We start from the raw sequence: 23,116 nt of genomic DNA, 5'->3' as shown, positions 1-23,116 counted from the left end.
CATTGCAAGTGTAAGCTAATTTAACAACGAAAAAGGTGCCGTTTTTCACTGTTGTGGTCTTTGCACATTACAGTGGAGATGTATTTTTCTTATATTTTCCCTTCAGTATTTCACTTTGTGTGTGGGAGAGTCTCTTGCATATTTCCCTTTGAAATTCTGAGTGCCTTATTTTAGAATATTTTATTCATTTTTGAATTAATAAATTAAAAATCAACTTAAATATGATACTGCTAATCTTCCCATTCTTTTGTATACAAAACAGTACTGATTTTAATTAAGCATTTACTCAGTAATTAAATTTTAATATTTCCTCTCAAAAATTTATCCAATATTTAACATATTCTGAACACTATATAACTTTTGCATTAGCCACAAAGATCCTTGTAAAATTATAAATTTAGCTCATAAATTTTCTGTTGCTAACATTTATCTGAAAAATCAATTTTCCTAACTTGGTTATTACAAATTTTGATAATTGACTTTGGTTATCAGGTGTAATTTAACAGAACCAGGCTTATTGGTTGGTCTTAAAAATTGGAACGGATATTCAGTTCATGTTTTTAAACTGTGCATGCAGCATTGTGGTTGGCTGGCTTGAATTATGACCGAAGTAACAAAAGATATGAAGACAGTGTTGTTGTATCTGTTAATTATGAAGAGTGGTGGTGAGTTTGTGGACGCGTGGAGTGAGTTTGATAGGCAAAAGGACTTATATAAGATGGATGGATTGCATCTGAATAGATTTGGTGTGCAAAGACTGGAAAAAGTGTTGGTGAATGAAGTGAAAGTGGAAACTAGAGCTGTTAAGGGGGGGGGGCATATGGACACATCAGTGAGGCAGTTGAGTGTAAGAATGTGAATAATATGCCTGCGCTAGTATGAAGGACAACAAATCAGAATGGGATAGTTAGTATAGGGCATCAAGATAGGGGTGGGACTAACAGGCTTCTGCACTTCGTGTATGCTAATACCAGGAGTATTAGGAATAAGAAGGAAGAATTTTTGGCCTTGGTTGGCTCTTCATGGCCACAGGTTATTGGCATTAGTGAGACATGGCTGACAGAAGATGATATAGCTAGTGGGATAGAATGTGAAAGGTATAGTGTGTTCAGGAGGGACAGAGAAAAAAATGGGGGGGGAGAAGTGTTATTGATGATAGCTAATGAACTGCAACCTAGGAGAATTGAAGTCGAACTGCAGGATAGTGAAGAGAGCACATTTGAGGCTATTTGGTGTGAGATTGAGACAAGCAGAACAAAATATACAGTTGAGTGCTGCTATAGACCAGGTGATGGAATAGATGGTGGAGATAGTATGCATAGATAAATAGGTGCAATGAGTGGAAGGAGGGTAATTATTATGGGGGGATTTCAACTGTGGTAACATTGATTGGAAGGAGGAGAGGACACACAAGATGAAGGAATTGGATTTTATGTAGTTATTAAGGGATAACTACTTGAGACAGCATGCAATGGAATATACTAGGGGTTCGAGAGTGCTTGATCTAGTAATTGCATCTGAGAATTTAAGTGTAATGAATATGACCACTTTACCACCATTTGGTGAGAATGACCATAAGGTTTTGACCTGGGAGGTGGCCAAATGTGTGGAATTTTCAATTAAGAAAGGGTACATGTGGGATTACTAGACGGGTGAGTATGACAAGCTCAGGAGATTGCTTGGCTCAGTGCCATGGCATGTAAAACTGCAAGGGCTGGAGGTTGATAGTGCATGGGAAGTGGTAAAGGAGTGTTTGAGAGAGGTAATGACTGACTGTATGCCTAGGGTCCAGATAGTAAATCAAGTAGGGGTTAAATGGATGAATAACAGCATTAAGCTTGAGCTGCAAAAAAAAGAAACAACTGTGGAGGGAATTTAAGGAGAAAGTGACCTGCAGCACACGAACAGTATAAAGCACAGGTCAGAAAGGTAATGAGTGTGGTAAGGAAAGCAAAAGGTGATTATGAAAGGAAATTAGCCATGCAAGCTAAGAGAATCCCAAACAGTTTTTTCGATATGCTACAAGTAAAAGAAAATGTATATGCCAGAATGATTTTAAGGAATGCTGATGGTAGGGAGGTAACTGAATTAGTTGATATAGTAGAATTACTGAGCAAGTACTTTGCAAGAGTATATCATTCAGGTGGTGAAATTGCAGGAATGAAAGATCCAACAGGTTATACGGAAATTGAGGTGAATGAATTGGAGGTGAATAGTATATTACAACACCTTAATGTGAATACATCTGTGGGTTTGGATGGTATGCCAGCTCGGGTCTTACGTGAAGTGGCAAAAGAATTGTCAGTGCCCTTGACCATTTTGTTTAATTTGAGTCTCGGGTCTAGATTAGTCCCAAGGGGGTGAAAAGAGAGGAAAATAGTACCACTGCATAAGAGAGGTTCCAAGACTGCTGTTGCAAATTATTGACCGATCAGCATATCAGGAGTCGTTGTCAAGGTTTTGGAGAAAGTAGTCAAGAGTCAATGGATAGATGATAACGGGATACTACTGTATGGGGGGACAGCATGGTTTTGTGAAGGGTAGATCATGCTTCATTAACTTGCTCACGTTTTATAACACAGTGATGGCTGAGCTGGATAAGGGTAATGGGTTTACAGTCATACTGCTGGACCTGGTTAAGGCCTTTGACAGGATACTACATGGAATTCTAATCAGCAAATTGCAGCATATGGGGATGGATATAGGGTTATGAGATGGATAGGAGGGTGGTTGATGGAGAGATATCAGAAAATGGTTTATTCAGGAGTAGAGGCCAAAAGACGGCCTGTGACTAGTGGTGTGCCACAGGGTTCTGTTCTTGGACCACTACTATTTAATTTGTTCATTAATGATATCGGAAAGGATCTGAGAGGAACTATTCATTTGTTTGCTGATGATGCAAAGTTGGGTAGAGCAATAGTGAATGCACATGATGTCAAAATTTTGCAAGATGATTTGGATAGATTGGGGGACTGGGCTAAGGAGAATGGATGTCAATTTAATGTGACAAAGTGTAAGGTTATGCATTTTGGGGTGAATACATTAGCAGCAGCAGACCACATTGGTGGAACTCCAGGAGATTGACGAAGCCAGGGATTTGGGGGTTGGTGGATAAGGAGTTGAAGTTTAGAGGGCACATTGCAAAAGTGGCTAAATCAGCTCATCAAATCACTTGGTTACTGAAGAATACTTTGACGAGCAAAGACAAGCAAGTTATTGTTCCTCTGTATTGAGCCTTGATAAGACCCCATCTTGACTACTGTGCCAAAATCTGGGCACCAGGGTTTCTTCTTGATGGGGAGGTGGTAGAGAGGATCCAGAGGCGAGTGACCAAGATGATAGCAGGTCTATGGAATGAACCTTATGAGAACAGGTTGAAGATTTGTGGGTTGAAGACATTGGTTGATAGACAGAAGAGGGATGATATGATTGAGCCCTTCAAATTACTGAAGGGTTTCTATAACATTAATTCAGAGGATATTTTTCAGAACAGGTCTGGTGGTGGGAGGACTAGGGGCCATCCATGGAAACTGGGCAAGAGTGTGGTTAGCAAAGGTGTTAGAACTAGGTTTTTTTGCATGGAGAGTGGTGAATGAGTGGAATAAATTGCCAGAGTCTGTTGTGGGTGCCATGACTGTGAGTGGTTTCAAGGCAAGGTATGATTAGATACTGTGTGGAAGACGAATAGTTGTTGACATGTTTATGGCCTCCCTCGATGAGTCTAAGGACTCCTTTGGAGTTGCCCATAATAATAATAATTGTATGTACTCTTCTGATTGGGTTGTCTGTTTTCCTAGATTGCTAGGAAATCAAAGGTTATCAGAAAACACTGATAAATGTATAACAAGGTATGATTCAAAGTGTGAGTGAACACCTTTTTATGTAAAAGGTGTTTGCTTGCATTTGGATTGCTGTGCCTAGATCTCATTTCCATGGTTTGATGAATTGGGGGGAGGGTGAAACATAGATACTGAGAACACCCATTAAAATGATATCAGTGCTGCTGAACATGCATGCTTACATAAGGAGCAAACTTTGTAGTTGAGGGTGGGGGGGAGAAGACCAAATTGCATAAAGGCATTTAAAATGATCAGTGAGTTTACCTCTTGGAGACTGCATTTTTTTATTTTTACAAGAAGACTAGACAATAAAGTAGCAGAGCTGCATTTGTAGAAATTATGTAAAGAAATGGCAAGGACAAGGGATGTAAAGAGCTATTACACATGAATCTGCACAGAATTCAAACACGAAGGCCCATGCTGATCCTTATTCACATATAATGCCCTGTCATACCTCTCCACTAAGTAATTACTGACAATGCACTCGCACATCTGGCAGCCCATTCCACTCATTCACTTTCTCCAAGCAAAAACTTTATCTTCATACCTTTTTAACTCTTCCAGGGTGACACTTTGTTCTGCTCTCATCCTGTCATGTATTGAAAAAACTTCTTTAGCATCTATCTTATGAAACCTTTTTGTTAACTTATGTTTCTGTCATCTCCCTTTTCCATCTACCAACTAAACTTTATTACACAACCCTTCAGTCTCTTCTTATAGGAAGCACTCCACTGACCATCCATCTTGATCACTTGCCTCTGGATCCTCTTCACAACTTCTTCATCCTTGAGGAATCCAGGTAATGAAATCTGTGCAACCTATTTAATAGTTTATATCAATTGGCTTATAAAAAGTGATAATGGCCTCCTTATGTTTCTTAACACCAAAGTAACATGATTCATGTGTTCCTTAAGACATCCCAGTCAGAAATTAGGTAGGAGACATGCTCTGTGAGCAATTATTGATTTTGTTTGTGGTAGATTAAAAAATACTTGTTTGATAGGTGTATTAGAGTTAAATGGATTTTCACAATGAGAATTTTCTTGTAGATAAACTTATAAACAGATTTTAGGGAAAGACAACATATACTAGAATATTAATTAAAAACTTTAATTAATACTTCCTATATTTTGGTAACGTTACATTACCATCTTCAGGGATCACAAAATAATGATATGTGCATGCAGGCACTAACATTAAGCAAAAATGGCTGAAGAAAACAACTGAAGTCGGTCCTAAAGGTGCCTCCTAGTGGGCTAAATTGGGTTGTCTTGGCCAATTGGCTGATGTTCTTAGAATGCAAGCGTTCCATATTTGGGACAGTCTCGTGCATCCATTGCTGACCATGCTTTGGACACCTACCCACAAAATACTCTTTGAAGAAAGCCACTTTACCACACTGTAGCAAGTATAAATATGAGCGATTATTCCTAGAATCAGCCTCAGCTCTAAAAAAAAAAAAATCTCCAAACCTCATCAAATTTGGATGCAATGAGACTGCCCCAAATATGGAAGCATGCATTCTAATTCTAAGAACATCAGCCAAGACAACCCAGTTAAGTCCGCTAGGGGCATCTTTAGGACTCTAGGACAGATTTCAGTTGTTTTCTTCAGCCATTTTTGCTTAATATTAGTGCCTGCATGCACATATCATTATTTTGTGATCCCTGAAGATGGTAATGTAACATTACCAAAATATAGGAAATATAATTAAAGTTTTTAATTAATATTCTAGTATATGTTGCCTTTCCCTAAAATCTGACAGTTCACAATGAGTCAGTGTATGAAAGCGATCTATAGAGATCATATTATTTTCCTAATAGTGAATTTCCTTAATATTAGTGGATACATTTTCTGATATTAAGAAGTCTCAGCTTAAAAAGCATCAAGATGAAAGAAGAATAGCATCCATAAAGAAAAATGAATTTCTATGGTTCCAGTTAATGATAAAGATTTTCTTTATGGAAAGTGATATTAATGCTTTAGAGGAGGAGTTCTTGCTTGTACATAAACAATGTGGTTATCATTGACATTCCTGTTATCATTGAATGATAACATTAATGACCATATGAGAATCTTGAGTATTGAATTTTTTAAGCATTAACAGCCTGGGTTATTAATATATGCAATAGCAGCAGTATTTTTTTTTTTTTTTTGTTTTTTTTTTGCTTATCTTGCTGTATGTTCTTTTCAATAATAATAAACCAGGTTTAAAATAGCTTGGTATCTTATTTAAAATTAAAAGAAACACATGTATTAATCACAATGAAAATTATTTAATTGTAAATATTTCATCCTAAGTATCTTAGGACATCATCAGTACAGTAGTTTAAAACAATAATAGGAATAACATACAGTTAGGGCGCATGATTACAATAGTATCTCATTGAATGTGCGTAATGTGTTACAGAAGTTAAAAATAAATAAAAATAATTATTTAACATGATTTTGTATGACAATTTCCCATACTTTAGGAATAGTAAGAATGTCGTTGCGGTTTAAGTTTGGTCTGTGTAGTAGGGCTTTGGAACTTTCTTTGTATAAACATTTATGTTTATATAAAGATCTATGTAAAAGTTTAGACTTTTCCCAATGGATCCTATGGTTTGGATTTTCAATTCCGTGTTGAGAGATGCCAGATTTCTGCAGTTTAAAAAGGCAAATGTGGTCTTGATGTTCCAAGATGCATTTCTGAGCAGACCCACCTGTCTGTCCAAAGTAAGACAATTTGCATGAGCATGGAATCTGATAAATGCCAGGCAGCATCAAAGGTGAGAGTTTGTCCTTAGGAGAAGGTAAAAAGTTGTAAATTTGGTTGATAGGTTTGTAATTGCTGGCAAAATTGTATTTCTTCATAATTTTAGAAAGACGTTCGGAGATGCCTTTGATGTAAGGTATGGGAATCCTATGGACTTCTTCCTGTCTGATTTGATGTGTGGAGAAGTAACTGATGATTTTTTGAGTTGTTTTAGGATTATATCCATTTAGGATAGCTGTATTTTTGAATACTTCTAATTTCTGGTTTAAAGATTCTTCAGAGGAGCAGAATTTGTGTGATCTGGAAACTAGTGATTTAATAATGCTAGATTTCTGAGATGGATGATAAGCAGAAGAATTGTGAATGTAGCGACCTGAGAATGTAGGCTTGCGAAAGACATGTGGCGATGGAACCGTCTTCTTTTCTTTGGATGTGTAAATCCAAAAAGGAGATACTCTGTGGAGATTGTCTTTCGCAAGCCTACATTCTCGGGTCACTGCATTCACAATTCTTCTGCTCATCATCCATCTCAGAAATCTGGCATTATTAAATCACTAGTTTCCAGAGCACACAAATTCTGCTCCTCTGAAGAATCTTTAAACCAGGAATTAGAAGTAATCAAAAATACAGCCATCCTAAATGGATAATCCTAAATAAAACAACTCAAAAAATCGTCAGTCACTTCTCCACATCAAACCAGACAGGAAGAAGTCCATAGGATTCCCATACCTTATGTCAAAGGCATCTCTGAACATCTTTCTAAAATTATGAAGAAATATAATTTTGCCACTGCTTACAAACCTATCAACCAAATTTACAACTTTTTACCTTCTCCTAAGGATAAACTCTCACCCTTGATGTTGCCTGGCATTTATCAGATTCCATGCTCATGCAAATTGTCTTACTTTGGACAGACAGGTAGGTCTGTTCAGAAATGCATCTCAGAATATCAAGACCACATTCGTCTTTTTAAACCGCAAAAATCTGGCCTCTCTCAACACGGAATTGAAAATCCAAACCATAGGATTCATCGGGAAAAGTCTAAACTTTTACATAGATCTTTATACAAACATGAACGTTTATACAAAGAAAGTTCTGAAGCCCTACTACACAGACCATTTTTATTTTTTATTATTTTTCATTTTATTTATTTTTAACTTCTGTAACACATTATGCACGTTTAATGAGATTCTATTTTAATCCATGCGCCCTAACTGTATGTTATTCCTATTATTGTTTTGAACTACTTTACTGATGATGTCCTAAGATACTTAGGATGAAATATTTACAATTTTCACTGTGGTTAATACGTGTGTTTCTTTTAATTATAATTGCATCACAGGTTTTGTATTTAAAAAAATAAATAAATATATATCAGATGAAAAAAAATAAACATTCAAATGTTTATTTTTTTAAAATGATTCTGCAGTAGTTACTCATTGCTTGATTTTCAAGATAGATATAATTTTCCTATATATCATTAGTAATCATTAGTATACCAAGTGTTTTTTTTTTTTAACAAGGAATTGGCAGTCTTTGCAAAACTTTATGAATCCCAACCATGGTACTATTAGTCCCATAGATGAGCTGAGATGAGCCATATTTGGTATCAAGAGCAAAACTCTTGAGACCAAATATGAAATTTTTCAAACCACTTCAGGTTTCCAGTAAGGACACACTCTGGGCAATGAAAAGCACTTGCTACTTGGAATTTCCAGTGTCCATATCACTGGGATTTGAACTTCCAGCCTGTTGAGTGGGTGGGTGGGAGAATAGAAAAATTTGATCTTTACTTGAATATATCCATCTATATTGCCAGTCTGATTTTTGGAGCAAATAACATCTGCTTTTCAATAGGCTGTCAATTCAAGTCCCTCCAATAAGTGAGGTCTCTCACTAGGTAAAAAAATCATTACCTAGTCGGAGACCTCCCATTTCTTCGAGGTCTGAAATGGCCTGAAATAGTTGTCTCTGGAACAAGGTTTCTGGATTATCTAACCTGTAGCCTACACATGGTACCAGTACTAATGTATAGTATAGCTACAACCTTTCATGCATGGAATTTTTTTTATTATTTTTTTTTTTTTTTTAATTTTTTTTTTTAAGAATCTATAACACTGTCTTCTGTGATTGATAAAATTACCAGAATAAAGGCATAAAATTATTTTAATCTCAAACCAAGAAACATTCTCATGTTGGATTTTTTGGTCTACATAACATGACATGCTTATGATGCCATACTCTTTGTAAAGCAGGAAAAAACTATTTGGTGATAAAATTTATATTATCCTTGCAAAGAAGGATAATATTAATCGCTTGACAAACCATAAAGAAACTTGGAGGTTGTGAAAGTGTGGTATGATCAAGATGATCTGAGACAAAGCTGATTGCAAATAAGTCGGCATACAGGTCTTGGAGAAGGAAGAATGGTGTGAAGTTTGTGGAAGCAGTTTGATGTGTGGAAGGATATGTGCAAGTTGGATGGTGTGTGTTTCAATGGATTCAGAGTTAGGCGTTTTGAGAAAGTTCTGTGCAGTGAGTTCAGAAATGTAGTCAAGGAAACTAGAATTTTTTTTTTGTGTGTGGGGAGGTGGAATACAGGTGAGTCTGTCTAGGCAATCTAGAGGTGAGAGGGAGAGTGAACGCATGATGCTGAATGTAGCTTCCCAGGTTCTTAACTTTCATTAGATAATCAATACTAATTCAGAATAAGGTACAAGAGTTTCTTACGTTAATTAGTTCAACTTGACCAAACATTACATCAGTGAGGCTTGGTTAATGGAGGATGATAATCATAGCGATAGATTATAAAGAGTAAAATATTTTTAGACAGCACAAAGGGAACAGAATGGGAGAAAAATTTTTGCTAATAGCAGCAGAAATGAACCCAAAAAGAGTAATGTACATCAAGAGGACAGGGATGTAGAGAGCAGTACATTTGAGGCTATCTGGTGTCATATAGACCAACAAGATGAAACTTTTGGTTGATGCTATAAGCCAAGGAATATAAGAGAATATAAGTGGCATGCTTGTGCAAATTAATACAATGATTACAGGTTGAGTGATTAGTATGGAGGACATAGATTGGAAGCAGAAATGGTCATAGGGAGGGATGGAAATGAAATTTATAACATAATGGAGTAGACATGAGGTTTGAAAGTGCTGGATCTGGTCATTGCATCAGAGAACTTAGCAGCAGTAACCAATGTGGTCACAGTGCTTCCACTTGGGGGAAGTGATTATGTAGTGTTAACCTGAGAGAATTGCAAAGCATGTAGAATTTTCTGTTAAGAAGGGATATACATGGGATTATAAAGCAAGTGATTATGACAAACAAGGAGTCAGCTTAGAGTGATGCCATGACATCAAAATTTGGAGGGAGAGGATGTTAGCAGTGCATAGAAGTAGTCGAGGTGTGCTTGAAGCAAGTATTATTAGACTAGACTTCGGAGGGTAAATCGGGTATGAATTAGATGGATGAGTAGCATTAATAAGCAGGAGTTGTGGGGGGGGGGAGTTGCGGAAGGAAAATATAAAGGAAAAAGCGACCATTAAGCCCCTGAGCAATATGAGGCACAGAAAAGAAATGTATGATAAGGAAGGCCAAAGCTAATTATGTGAAGCTAGCTGATAAGGCCAAAAGAAATACCAGAATTCTTTTGCTATGTGGTGAATAAAAGGATGATTTTAACAGTGTTGATGGTAAGGAGGTAACAGAAGCAAATAGTTGAGTTGCTGAGCGAGCATTTTGCAAGGGTATACCACCTATGTGGAGATACTGCAACCAGATGTGTCACTGATGGATTCAAAAATAGACGTAGATGAATTAGAGGTGCTTACTATATGCAGAACCATAATGAGAACATGGCTATAGGATCATATGGCATAACAGCCCATGTATTATGAGAATGGACAAGTTAATTGGCACCTCCCCTGACATGCTGTTTAATATAAGCCTCATTTCTAGAATGGTGTAAAGAGGGTTTTTGTGAAGGGCAAGTCTTTGCCTTAGTAATTTGCTTGACAATTATGACAATTGATCTGGATAAAGTAAACGGCTACTCTGTGATCTGCTGAACTTTGCAAAGGTATTTGAATATAATTCTGTGTGAAAGTAGTGCACAAATAGGAGCAAATAGGGATAGATATAAAGCTGGTGATTTTGATAAGAGGATAGTATAGGTGATGGTTATTATTATCATCATCATCTGACCTCCATAACTAGTGGTCTGCCACAGAGCATGACTGTATTCATTCAGCATACATCCTACATACCTTACTGTATAATCTAATTTATCACTGATTTTTTTCATCATGGTAAGCCTTGAGGATGAGCTTCACTTGTTCTTCCTTGCTGAAATCTTGCATTTTCTCAGATTGACCATCATCTGCATAATGGTCAGCCTTGTTCCACTTTTGCAATTTTAGCTCTCTAGGATTAAATGCTTGAGTTATTCTCCAGTAGATTGATCTGTTTTCATAAACCAAATCTCACTCATCTCTTTATATACAGATAATGGACAAAAAAAATAAACACTGAGCTATCTGGTTGTTATCAGTAGTTGCAATGCAGCATCTATGATGTGCCAAACATAAATGCAGTTGATATGCAAATATACTCCCAACATTTCTAGGCATGTGTATATAAAGGCAAATGGAAGCCTGCTGCTGTTTATTGCATGCTAGAATGAAATCCAGAGAGAACCTCAGCGAGTATGAAAGGGGGCATGATTCTTGGAGCCAGGCTGGACCAGAACAGCTGAAATTGCATGGGTTAGTAGAGGAGCAGTCTCTAAGGTTATGTCAGCATGGCAGTCAACAGAACAAACATCATCAGTGAAATGCAATAGTGGATGAAAGCATTTACTGCAAGAGAGGGACATTCAAGCATTAGTGCACTGTGCCACAAAAATTAGGCAGGCTACTGCTCAGCAATTATTAAAAATTCAACAGTGGTCATTAGAAACCTATTTCAACAAGAACTCCATACTGGGAACTACAGAGTTTGATATCACGGTTGAGTTGCCTTATACAAGCCTTTGATCACTCCTGTCAATGTCATCGCATCCATTGGTGCAAAGATCAAAGGCAGTGGACTACACAACAGTGGAGGGATGTGATATGGTCTGATGAATCCACTTTCATGCTTTTTTTGCAGTACATAGATGAATATGTGTGTGGCATCAGCCAAAGGAAGCTTACCAGCCAGAGTGCTTGTTTCCAACTGAATGGTTCTGATGGTCTGAGGCACATTCTCATATGAATGATTTGGGTCCACTTGTTGTGGAAGGCAAAGAACAAAGGCAAATTGATCCATTTTCTGTTGGATGAATGGTGTAAAAATTCCTCCTGTTGAATTCCAAGGAATGACAGTCTCTCTCAAAGAATACAGGCTATGCCATATGCCCACAGTGGAACAACTGCATATTAATTGAAACATGCAACTATTTCCATTTTTTAGTCCATTACCTGTATATTCTGCAGTACAACGTTCCATTCATGTAAGTGTAACTATACTTAACATTTATGTTATTCAATACTATTTTTTTTTAAAAAAAGCTTTCATTTGTTTTGTCAGTCATTCATAAATCGCATATTATAATGTATTCAATTTGTTCTTTGCAGATTACAGGCTACTATGGGAAAGTGTATCAGAGTTTTTCTGCTAAATTCTGGATAGAGTATATTAATGAGAAAGACAAGTTGCCATGACTTCCATCATAGTCGTTTTGCAGACTACTAATCAGTCTGGTATTATTATATTGGATTCCCTTTAACATTTTTTTTTTCCCCACTAAAAATCAAAATGTACCATTCTGCTTGTCCCACTCCTTGGATAGTTGGCAGTGGATGTATTCCTACCAAAGTGCCACTTACTCTTTCACCATATAGAGATTTACCTCTTCTTGCTATGGACCAAGTTGCTGCAGTTATACCTTGTGCTCAAGTGTCTAGTATGATACCAACATTTCCAATAGATGTTACTAATATGCGTAGAGTGCCAATAAGCATGATCGTACAGAACTCTGAAATATATGGAAGAAAACTGTGGTGTAAAAAAAGTCATTATTGGTCATCGTTTACTCGACAACCTTCAAAAGACAGTATTCCTGATACAAATAGTGACGATAGTAGAGCAACAGAATCCCGCCCATCTACACCATCATCTGAATGTGTCTCACTTGATGCAGAAGAAAGTCAGACCCAGGATACAGTCTTAGAAAAAAAAACAAAGTATGTATTTTATACTTTTTTTTAACTATTTCTGAAATATACTCAAAATTAAGGTTTATGTGGCTAGTTAATCGTTTTTACATTCCATTTAAATCTTTTTTTTTTTTGAAAAACATAAATTATGTCATATCCTCTGGATTAATCTCATAAAATCTCCTCACTAACTAAAACATCTGTCACATCACCTCCTTTCCTCCTATTCACCAAACACTTCAATCCACATTTCTTAATTTCTCATCATAGCCAGCATTTTGGAGTCCTGAAATTGCCATAATCACTCATCTACTAGATCATTCCAAAATGCTGTAAGTTGGTGTTTTTTCATACTGGTCCATGTTGCATTTCATAACCCCATGATTATGTTCTCGGGACCCTGCTGTTTTAAATTGCTGCTCATTTGTAAATGATATATCATGTGGACTGACTAGGGAATCTTAAGTTGTTTGTTGATGATGCAAAGTTGGGAAAAATTATAGGGGTAGCACTGCTGATGATTCCCTTCAGAAAGATTTGAATAGACTTGGGCAAAGGAGTAGGATTGTAGTTTTAATATTAATAAATGCAAGGTGTTGCATTTTGAAGTATAGATATAACTGGTAATTAATTTACGGAATTGACAACGTATATAAAGTAAATTAATTAAAGATAACTTTAATGAATCACTTCTATATTTCGGCAATGTCACATTGCCATCTTCGGGAACATACAGATATGGTATGTGCACTAAGGAACTAACAAAGCAAATGAGGAAGAAAATAAGAACTAATTTTGTTCCTAAAGTCCTAATGGTGCCCTCTTGCTGGCTAATTTGGTAGTCTTGGCAGTTGGGCTGAAGTTCTCAAAATGAAAGTCTCCCAAATTTGGGGCAGTTTCATGCACCCAAATTTGTTGAGGTTAGGAACGTTTTTTAGAGCTGCTGAAGATTCTTTGAATAGTCTTTCGTATTTAAACTTGCTGCGATGGATTAATTTTGTCTTCTTCCAACGAATTTTATGGTGGGTATCTAAGGCATGGTCTGCCAGCCCAGAGCGGCTGTAATGGTGAAACCGGATGTAGTCTTGGTGTTCTGAAATCCTGATATTTGTTGTTCTGCCTGTTTGGCCAAAGTAGGACAATTTGCAGCTGCAAGGGACCTGGTATACACCAGGTAGGTCTAGGGGAAGTGGTTGGTCTTTGGTAGAGCAGATAAGGGATGCCAACTTTTTATATGGTCTGTAACAGGAAGTAAGGTCATATTTTTTGAGGATATTAGTTATTTTTTCAGAGGTGCCCTGGATGTAGGGGATAGTGATAGACTTGGTGTAGTCTTTATTGTGGAGGGGGGGAGGGGAGTTGTGGTTTATAGGTTTTAGTATTTTTTGGATTTTTTTTGGGGTTGTAGCTATTGGCTAAGAAAGTGTTGAGGATGTGGTTTAGTTCCATAGTCAGGGCCTTGTCATCTGAACAGATTAATTTTGCCCTGTTATATAGTGTTTTTATCACCCCATATTGTTGTGAGGGGGGGGGGGAATTGCTGGTGAATGTATCTGCCAGTGTGGGTGGGTTTTCTGTAAACAGAGAAAACCAAAGTTCCATCAAGCTGGCGGGTGATTAAAGTGTCTAGGAAGGGGAGGGTGTTGTTTTCCTCTTTTTCTAAGGTGAACTGGACTCTGGGATGTTGGTTGTTTAAGTGTGTTAGAACTCGGCCCACTTTAAAGCCAGTATAGAAAACCTCACACACTGACATAATGGTCAGTTTTGACGTCTCCTCCCTATTCACTAATGTCCCACTCAAAGAAACCTTTGAGCTCATCCAAGCCAAGTTTCCTCCCGATATCTCAACCCTATTTCAGTTCACAATGAACTCAGGCTATTTCGTTTGGCAAGGAAAGTTCTACAAACAGAGGGGACAGCCATGGGTTCACCACTTTCCCCACCCTTGGCCAATTTCTTTATGGAGACATTTGAAGAGAAAGCCTTAAACTCCACCCCACAAAAACCCACTATTTGGCTTCGTTATGTGGATGATGTGTTTGCTATTTGGCCACATGGCTCAGATACACTCCACTCCTTCCTAACACACTTAAACAACCGACATCCCAGAGTCCAGTTCAGCTTAGAAAAAGAGGAAAACAACACCCTCCCCTTCCTAGACACTTTAATCACCCGCCAGCTTGATGGAACTTTGGTTTTCTCTGTTCACAGAAAACCCACCCACACTGGCAGATACATTCATCAGCAATCCCCCCCACCTCACAACAATATGGGGTGATAAAAACACTATATAACAGGGCAAAATTAATCTGCTCAGATGACAAGGCCCTGACTATGGAACTAAACCACATCCTCAACACTTTCTTAGCCAATGGCTACAAAAAACCCCAAAAAAATCCAAAAAATACTAAAACCTATAAACCACAACCCCCCTCCACAATAAAGACTACACCAAGTCTATCACTATCCCCTACATCCAGGGCACCTCTGAAAAAATAACTAATATCCTCAAAAAATATGACCTTACTTCCTGTTACAGACCATATAAAAAGTTGGCATCCCTTATCCGCTCTACCAAAGACCAACCACTTCCCCTAGACCTACCTGGTGTATACCAGGTCCCTTGCAGCTGCAAATTGTCCTACTTTGGCCAAACAGGCAGAACAACAAATATCAGGATTTCAGAACACCAAGACTACATCCGGTTTCACCATTACAGCCGCTCTGGGCTGGCAGACCATGCCTTAGATACCCACCATAAAATTCGTTGGAAGAAGACAAAAATAATCCATCGCAGCAAGTTTAAATACGAAAGACTATTCAAAGAATCTTCAGCAGCTCTAAAAAAACGTTCCTAACCTCAACAAATTTGGGTGCATGAAACTGCCCCAAATTTGGGAGACTTTCATTTTGAGAACTTCAGCCCAACTGCCAAGACTACCAAATTAGCCCGCAAGAGGGCACCATTAGGACTTTAGGAACAAAATTAGTTCTTATTTTCTTCCTCATTTGCTTTGTTAGTTCCTTAGTGCACATACCATATCTGTATGTTCCCGAAGATGGCAATGTGACATTGCCGAAATATAGAAGTGATTCATTAAAGTTATCTTTAATTAATTTACTTTATATACGTTGTCAATTCCGTAAATTAATTACCAGTTATGTCTAACCAACGTATAAGTCTTACTACGAGAAGTATAGATATATAAAGCTGTGTACTATATTGAGGGCACTATTCTACAAGAAGTAGTATGAGATTCAAGATTTGGGAGTGGTGATTGACAGACTAAAGTTCTGAGGGCATATTGCAAGCATTGCAAAGACTGTACATCACAGTGCCACTATGATAATAAGTACTGTAATGCTTAAGGATAATGAGGTGGTTGTGCCACTGTATAAAGCACTGGTCAGATCACACTTGGGCGGTTGTGCTCTGATTTAGTCACCTAATTTTCAGTGTGATGTGGAAACATTGGAGAGGGTCCAGAGATGAGTGACTAAGACAACATCAGAACTCGGAATACTGGTTATGATGAGAAGTTAAGAAATGCAGATTGCAGAGTTTGGATAGGAGGAAAAGAGGTGATGTGACAGATGTTTAAGTTAGTGAGGAGATTTTACCAGATTAATCCAGAGGGATTATATAAAGAATAGAAGGCAAGAGGGTAAGAATCATAGGCTATCCCTGAATATTATGTAAGTGTAGTGAAGAATGGAGAATTGTGAATGAATGGAATGCTCTACTTCAACATGTTGTTAATGCAGGGAGTGTTCAGAATTTTAAGATTCAGTATGATAAATGTCAGTTGATTGAACCTCCCATGATGAGTCTGCTGATTCCATAGGAGATGGCATGCTACTATTAAGTATTTCCTAGGTATGAAAATACCTAGGAACGTCACCTTCTCATATGCTACTCTAAACTTTTTCTGCAATATTAATCCTTTAGGTCAGTGTTTCCTAACCTTTTTGATGTCGTGGACCCCCGTAGCGAATGTTAATTCACCGCGGCCCTCATAAAATCCAAAATGGAAATTTTTTATATTTTTACATATCATAAAGATCAAGTAATAAATTACAATTTTACAACACTAAATGTGTCATTTATGACAATGCAATGGAGATATTCATAATAATATGAACATATCAATTAGGCCAGGTGCAAGCAACATGATAAGATAAAGTTTAATGAAAATAAACTATCCCGTGTACCCCCTTTGAATTACTAGTGGATCCCTGGGGCTTTGTGGACCACAAAGCCCCAAGGACACAATTTGGGAAACACTGCTGGTTAAATGGATAGCATCCATTTAACCACCTAAAGAACTAAAAAACTGCCTTACTGTTGGCAGTTGAAAGTTTATTTTTCACTTGGTTAGAGTATAATAAATTTAGTTTAATCCTTTATCCAAGTGTGAGCAAACAAAGTTTGCACCTGAAAGTATCTTCAGGACTGGGGTAAGGTGGTACAACACCAGGACAACTCATTGCAAAGGTGGAGCAAGCTACCAACTAGGTAGAGATGACCTGCAAATGCTTCTGCCTGGTATCTCAGCTTGGGCCTGGCTCCCACTGAAGAGACCTCAATAAAGGTCGAAACTAGTCTGGGTAGCGGCCCTTCCCTTAATGCATAACATTAGACATATCCGCAAGAAGATGTTTTGCATTATAGGAGATACTGGGACAGGAGTGTTGGTAGCTTGCTCCACCTTTGCAATGAGTTGCCCTGGTGTTGTACCACCTTACCCCAGTCCTGAAGATACTTTCAGGTGCAAACTTTGTTTGCTCACACTTGGATAAAGGATTAAACTAAATTTATTATACTGTTGGCAGGTCCAAGTTGAAATCCCACTCTGGTATTTGATGTTTGTGAGTCTTCAGGTAGTTGTAAATTAAAGATGCCAAGAAATTATATTCTTGGTTTAATCCTTTATCCAAGTGTAAGCAAACAAAGTTTGCACATGAAGTAATTTCACGACTGGGCAAGTCATATATAGAGGCTAATTGACTACACATTACTTGCCTTAGTATCCTATAATGCAAAGCATATCCTTACAGAAATGTATAATGCTATGCATTATGGGAAGAGTCAGACTGGTTTAGACTTTTATTGAGGTTTCAACAGTGGGAACTAGGCCCAGAAATGATAGCAAACGCAAGACATTGCTGACTGTAAGGGTGAAGCAAAATGCTTTTATAATCCTTACTATCTGATAAGGTTGCTGTGTAAGGAAAAGTTTGAGCTAAGTGCTCTGCCTGAGTAGGTGTGATTTAAACATCTTCATTTGGAAGTACAATGGCCTTGGGTCTCCTATATTTGGAGAAGTCTGTTTCATCATAATTTGCTGCTTGTTGTACTAATTCATTTGGATGTGAAGAGGATGCTGAGAAGAACTTTACTGCTGAAGACTGCAGGAAAGAGTAGATGTAGGGAATATTTGTATCCCGGTGGAGTTGGACATTTCTGATATACCATGATACATTTAAGATCATGCGGAGGCATTTGTTTTGCACCCTCTGTAGTTTGAGGATATTTGTACTTGAAGTGTGGCTCCAGGCTGGGGATGCATAAGTAATAATGGGTCAAATCATCAACTGATAAAGGAGCAGTTTTATTTTGGTATCCAGCTTGCTATTCCTATTGATAAGAGGGTAAAGCTGTGCAGTGATTTTTGATGCTTTTGTACATGAGGTTTTATATGTGGACTGAAGGTTAGTTTTCTGTCCAGCAGTACACCCAGATATTTGGCTTTTGCTTTCCAGGGAATCTTGATATTAAATAGGAAGATGTCATCTTTGGGAAATATTGAGTTTTTAGTGAAGAGCATGGCAATGCTCTTCTGAGGGTTTACTTGCAATCTCCATTCCGAGAACCAGTTCTCTAATCTATGCAGGTTTTCTTGCAGTTTCTTGGTGACAAGGTGCGGGTTAATAGATCTGGTCAGTATAGCTGTGTTGTCTGTGTATAGGGCAATGATAGATGACATTGGATTGTGTGGAATGTCTGTCATGTAAATCGTGAAAAGTATCGGTGCTAGTAGGGACCCTTGAGGCACTCCTGCCAAGATTCATCGCTGGGCAGATAATATATCATTTAGTTTGACTTGCATTCGTCTGCCACTAAGAAATGACTTTATAATTTGGACTAGATCTAATGGAATGCCAGCTAAAATCAATTTGTATAGTAGTCCAAAGTGCCATAATTTGTGTTAATGAATTTGTTGGTGGTACTGTGAAACTGGCAAAAACCAAACTGTTCTGAAGGAAGGATGTTTAATTTTTTTACTGAAAGTTGAATTCTGGAAAGGATAGCTTTTTCTGCTATTTTGCCCAAATTAGAAATCAGACTTATGGGACGATAACTTTGAGGCTGCTGAGGATCCCTGCCAGGTTTGTATATAGGAACTACGTCTGCCAACTTCCATGCAGAGGGAGAGTTAAACCTGAACATAGCATTTATTATTGTTGTAAGATGTACAATGGCCTTTCGGGGTAGCAGTTTAATAACTTTGTTGGATATGCCATCATGCCCTGGAGCTTTTTTATTCTTCAAGTTCCTTATAATGTCATAAATTTCAGCTGGAGAAGTAGGTGTGAGTTGGCTGGTACAGGTATCAGGCCATTTTAACATGTGCCTGATGTGGCGGTGAATTTTATAAATATGATTCAAGTTTAGGTTATCGTATGAAAGGCTACACTGTTTTTCTAAATTTTTAGCTATAGTTTCGGTTTTTTCTGCATCTGTGTAAACAATGTTCAGGTCTGATTTGAGAGGAGGAAGAGATTTGTTTTTGATGTTTCTCAGGAACTTCCAGACGGTTTGATCACCAGGTGATATATAGGCTAATTTGTTTTCCCATAGTTTGTTTCTGTGGGCTTTAAGTGCATCTCTCACTGCACCGTTCATTTTGTTGAGATATTTTTTGTCTAGTGTTGTATCTTTTTCTTGCTTTATTTTTTTTCCTGATTAAGTTCATTATGTCATCTGGTAGTCGTTTACACTTAAAAGCACTTGAATTTGAGGTGATAAATGCTATGGCTGTGTTGATTTGATCAGTAAGTTTTTTGACTGCTGAATCAATTTCTTCCTTGGAATTAATATGGGGAATGGGATCAATGTAGTTCGGAAGCATTTTGGATAGTTTTTCCCAGGGAATGAAGGTGTGAGGCGAAGGGGAAGTCCCCTCTGATAACCCACTTGGAGCAGAATAGGATTGTGGTCTGATGATAATTCATTCAATGATTCCAGGGTGTATTGCAGGTTGACATTCTGAAGGATAGCTATATCCAAGATGTCGGATGAGCCACTCAGACTGTGGTGAGTTGGCACTGAGGGGCCAGTCACAGCTGCACAATTTGAGCTTGCATAGTTAAAAAGGATGCAACCATTTCTGTTTATAGACCTACTGCTCCAGGCATGATGTTTTGCTTTTAAATCTCCGGTGATAATAACTGGTACTTTAACTCCGAGGATAGCATCCAGATCTGTGGTCAGCAATGTTTTAATGGTGGGTTATAAGCAGCATACATTTTTGTTTCCGACAGAGTTTGTGATGATATTGATACCTGTGACTTCGAGATTAGTGGTTGTAGGAATGGCTGCAGCATATGGTTGATGTGATTTCTGATGAGGATGGCTGTACCACCACCACCTCCATAATCCAGCCTATCATTCCTGTAAAGTTGATATCCTTTAAATTTAGGATTGTCAGCAGGTCTCAGGTGAGTTTCATTAATTAATAATATATCTGGATTATATCTGTCATTGAATTCCTGCACTTCTAGTATTTTATTTTTAAGGCCGTTGGCATTCCATGCAATAATCATTAGAGAATCTGGGGTGAATTTTTGCCTATGCATTGGAGAGTGCAGATAAAATGGACTGTGTTTGCTGCAAGAAACTTTTTGTAGTGCTTAGTGATGGATTTGCATTACTGAAATCCTGTAACATATTTACAAGAGAAGAGGTGATGATGGCTGTTATATTTGAATGTGGATTTGGCATATTCTGATCATGGATTGCTTTTTTGGGGCAGGCCATGTCAGCATATGTTCTTGTTTGGTGTTGAAAATTTATTTTCTTCAGGGGCTCAGTTGATGGTGGGTGAACACCTGTCATCTTGTTCAAACTAATAGGAGCCTGATGAACTTGAGGTTCTGGGGCTCTCGTTTCTGATAATGAGGTAGATTGACTGATTAACTCAGTTTGCCTGTTTTTTGGGTGGGAAATGCACCCTCTCTAATTTGCAGGGTGGGGGCCACCACAATTAGCGCACTTAGCCGGGGTGGTTTTGGGCTTGGAGCAGGTATGTGTGGGGTGGGTGTCACCACATTTTAAACATCTGTATTGAGCTTTGCACAACTTCTGGGCATGACCAAATTTTTGGCATCTATGGCACTGCCCAGAAGAGGTCCTCTTCTTAAGTGGCTACGGTGAGACCTTAAGCCCACAGATTGTCTTCAAGTTATAAATATTTTTATAGATATTGTGTATTTCCACCAATACCAGAGGCATAGGGGTCTTGTTTGATTTGTACATTCTGCTGACCTTTATGGGAGGCAGATCTTGCATGTTGAGGTCAGCAGCTGTTTCAATGTCTTCTGATATTCCCCGGAGTACCACTTTTAAATTTTTCTCCGAGGTAAGTGTGAAAGTATGGTATTGTATACCTCTTACATCCAACTCCTTGGTTAAATTTCTATAGTCAATCACTGTAGTAGGCTGAATTTTGATGCCCTCCTCTGTGTTCTTGGCAGTGGAGTAATTTATTTGCAGGTTGCCCATGGTGGTTCTTAAGGCTGTCCATCTCTGCTTTTCCCTAAGAATGACTGGAGGCACCTTTTCATTGGCGGAGGCAGAGGAATCTGTGTTGGGGCATCTTCATCCATGCCATTTTCTTTTGCTGACTCCAGAGGTGAGAGTTTTGCACTCGTGCGTCTCTCCTTGATCTGAATGAGTAGAGTCAGAGATTGCTAGATTTAATTTTTCTCCATTTGAGGAGCATTTTCATTTTGGTCTTCATCAGTTTCGGGTAAAGAGTAAAAATTTAGGTAGCCGGGCCATTCAAGCTCGAACTTCTTAAGGAGTTTCTTTATGAAGCTGAATGCCAGCCCATTATCTAGAGAGTCTATAATGATGTCAGGATCTATCATGTTTGATGGCCATTTGAGCTTAAACCTCCTTTGAAGTTTATTTACAAGAATAAGCACTGGCTCTTCATCTGAAGAATCTGAGGACGTCCAAATCTAACACATTCATTATTACGATTTGCATATAAACACAAGTATATGGATCTGAAATAGATACTAACAATGACGATTCTAGCGGCTGTTAGGCCTAACGAATCGCCCTCATTGCAATTACAGTCCACTTACCTGTGCTGTTGTTCTTAAATACAGTATAATCCTCAATTTAATAACTTTAATTACGTCTCTGCTAGTTAATCTAGCAGCTACACTACAAAACCAGAGTTTCTCATATTTGATTAACACGTTCTACCGAGAAGAAAATCCACAACCGTCATACGTTCACGCCTAGCACCACTCAGGCAAAATGAGATAACGATGAACGATACCAAAGTTGAAGTAATGCAAAAGTCATATTTCCATATATAAGTAGCCAAAAGATGTTGCACCTTATTACTAAAGTACTCTGGATTAGAGATAGACGTTGACAGTTTTTCCCATTTGGTTATACAGTAAATTTGAGATGCCAAGAAATTATATTCTTGATTTAATCCTTTATCCTGCTGATGAGACCTTCAATGAAAGTCAAGACTGGTCTGGGTAGTGATCTTTCCCATAGTGAACAGCATTATACATGTCCATTAGGATATATGCTTCGCATTATGGGATATTAAGACAAGTGATGCGAAGTCATTAACCTCTGTATACGAGTTGCCCAGTCATGAAGTTACTTCGCACTCAAACTTTATTTGCTTATACTTGGATAAATGATTACACCAAGAATATAATTTCTTGGCATCTTTTAATTTATAGTATAACCAAGTGGAAAAATTTGCAATATCTATCTTTAATGCAGAGTATTTCATTAATAAGATGTGACACGTTTTGGCTACTTGTATATGGAAATATGAATTCTGCATTACTTCAACCTTGGTATCACTTTTGGGCCTGGCTCCTACTGATGAGACCTCAATAATTAAGTGCAGTTGGAAGAATGACTATGTTGTGTCCTTAGATTGGGAAAGGCCCGAGTTCGATTCTCGTCGGGATGAGAGGAATCTTTATATGGTTTTTTTTCAATTGTAGGAGAGTTAGCCAATCTCATGGATGTAGTAGGGTTTTCCCC

General features: G+C 37.9%; 1 protein-coding gene across 4 annotated transcripts in view; it reads left to right on the top strand.

The window, feature by feature from the left end:
- The window catches only part of LOC150098114 (poly(A) RNA polymerase gld-2 homolog A-like), a 315,041-nt gene that overhangs the window by 94,646 nt on the left and 197,279 nt on the right, over positions 1-23,116 (top strand). For all 4 annotated transcript variants that reach the window (XM_090406209.1, XM_090406210.1, XM_090406207.1 and 1 more), the window contains one exon: positions 12,223-12,831. In XM_090406209.1, the coding sequence (XP_090262335.1) occupies positions 12,404-12,831 (428 nt within the window). In that variant the 5' untranslated portion in view covers positions 12,223-12,403. The remainder of the gene's footprint in view (positions 1-12,222; positions 12,832-23,116) is intronic.

This window comes from Typopeltis vanoorti, chromosome 16, assembly GCF_054136105.1.
Source record: "Typopeltis vanoorti isolate ZY-2024b chromosome 16, IOZ_Tvanoo_1.0, whole genome shotgun sequence".
In the NCBI taxonomy this organism is placed as follows: domain Eukaryota; kingdom Metazoa; phylum Arthropoda; class Arachnida; order Uropygi; family Thelyphonidae; genus Typopeltis; species Typopeltis vanoorti.
The sequence above is the reverse complement of the archived record's forward strand: the minus strand, read 5'-3'. Positions and strand labels throughout refer to the sequence as shown.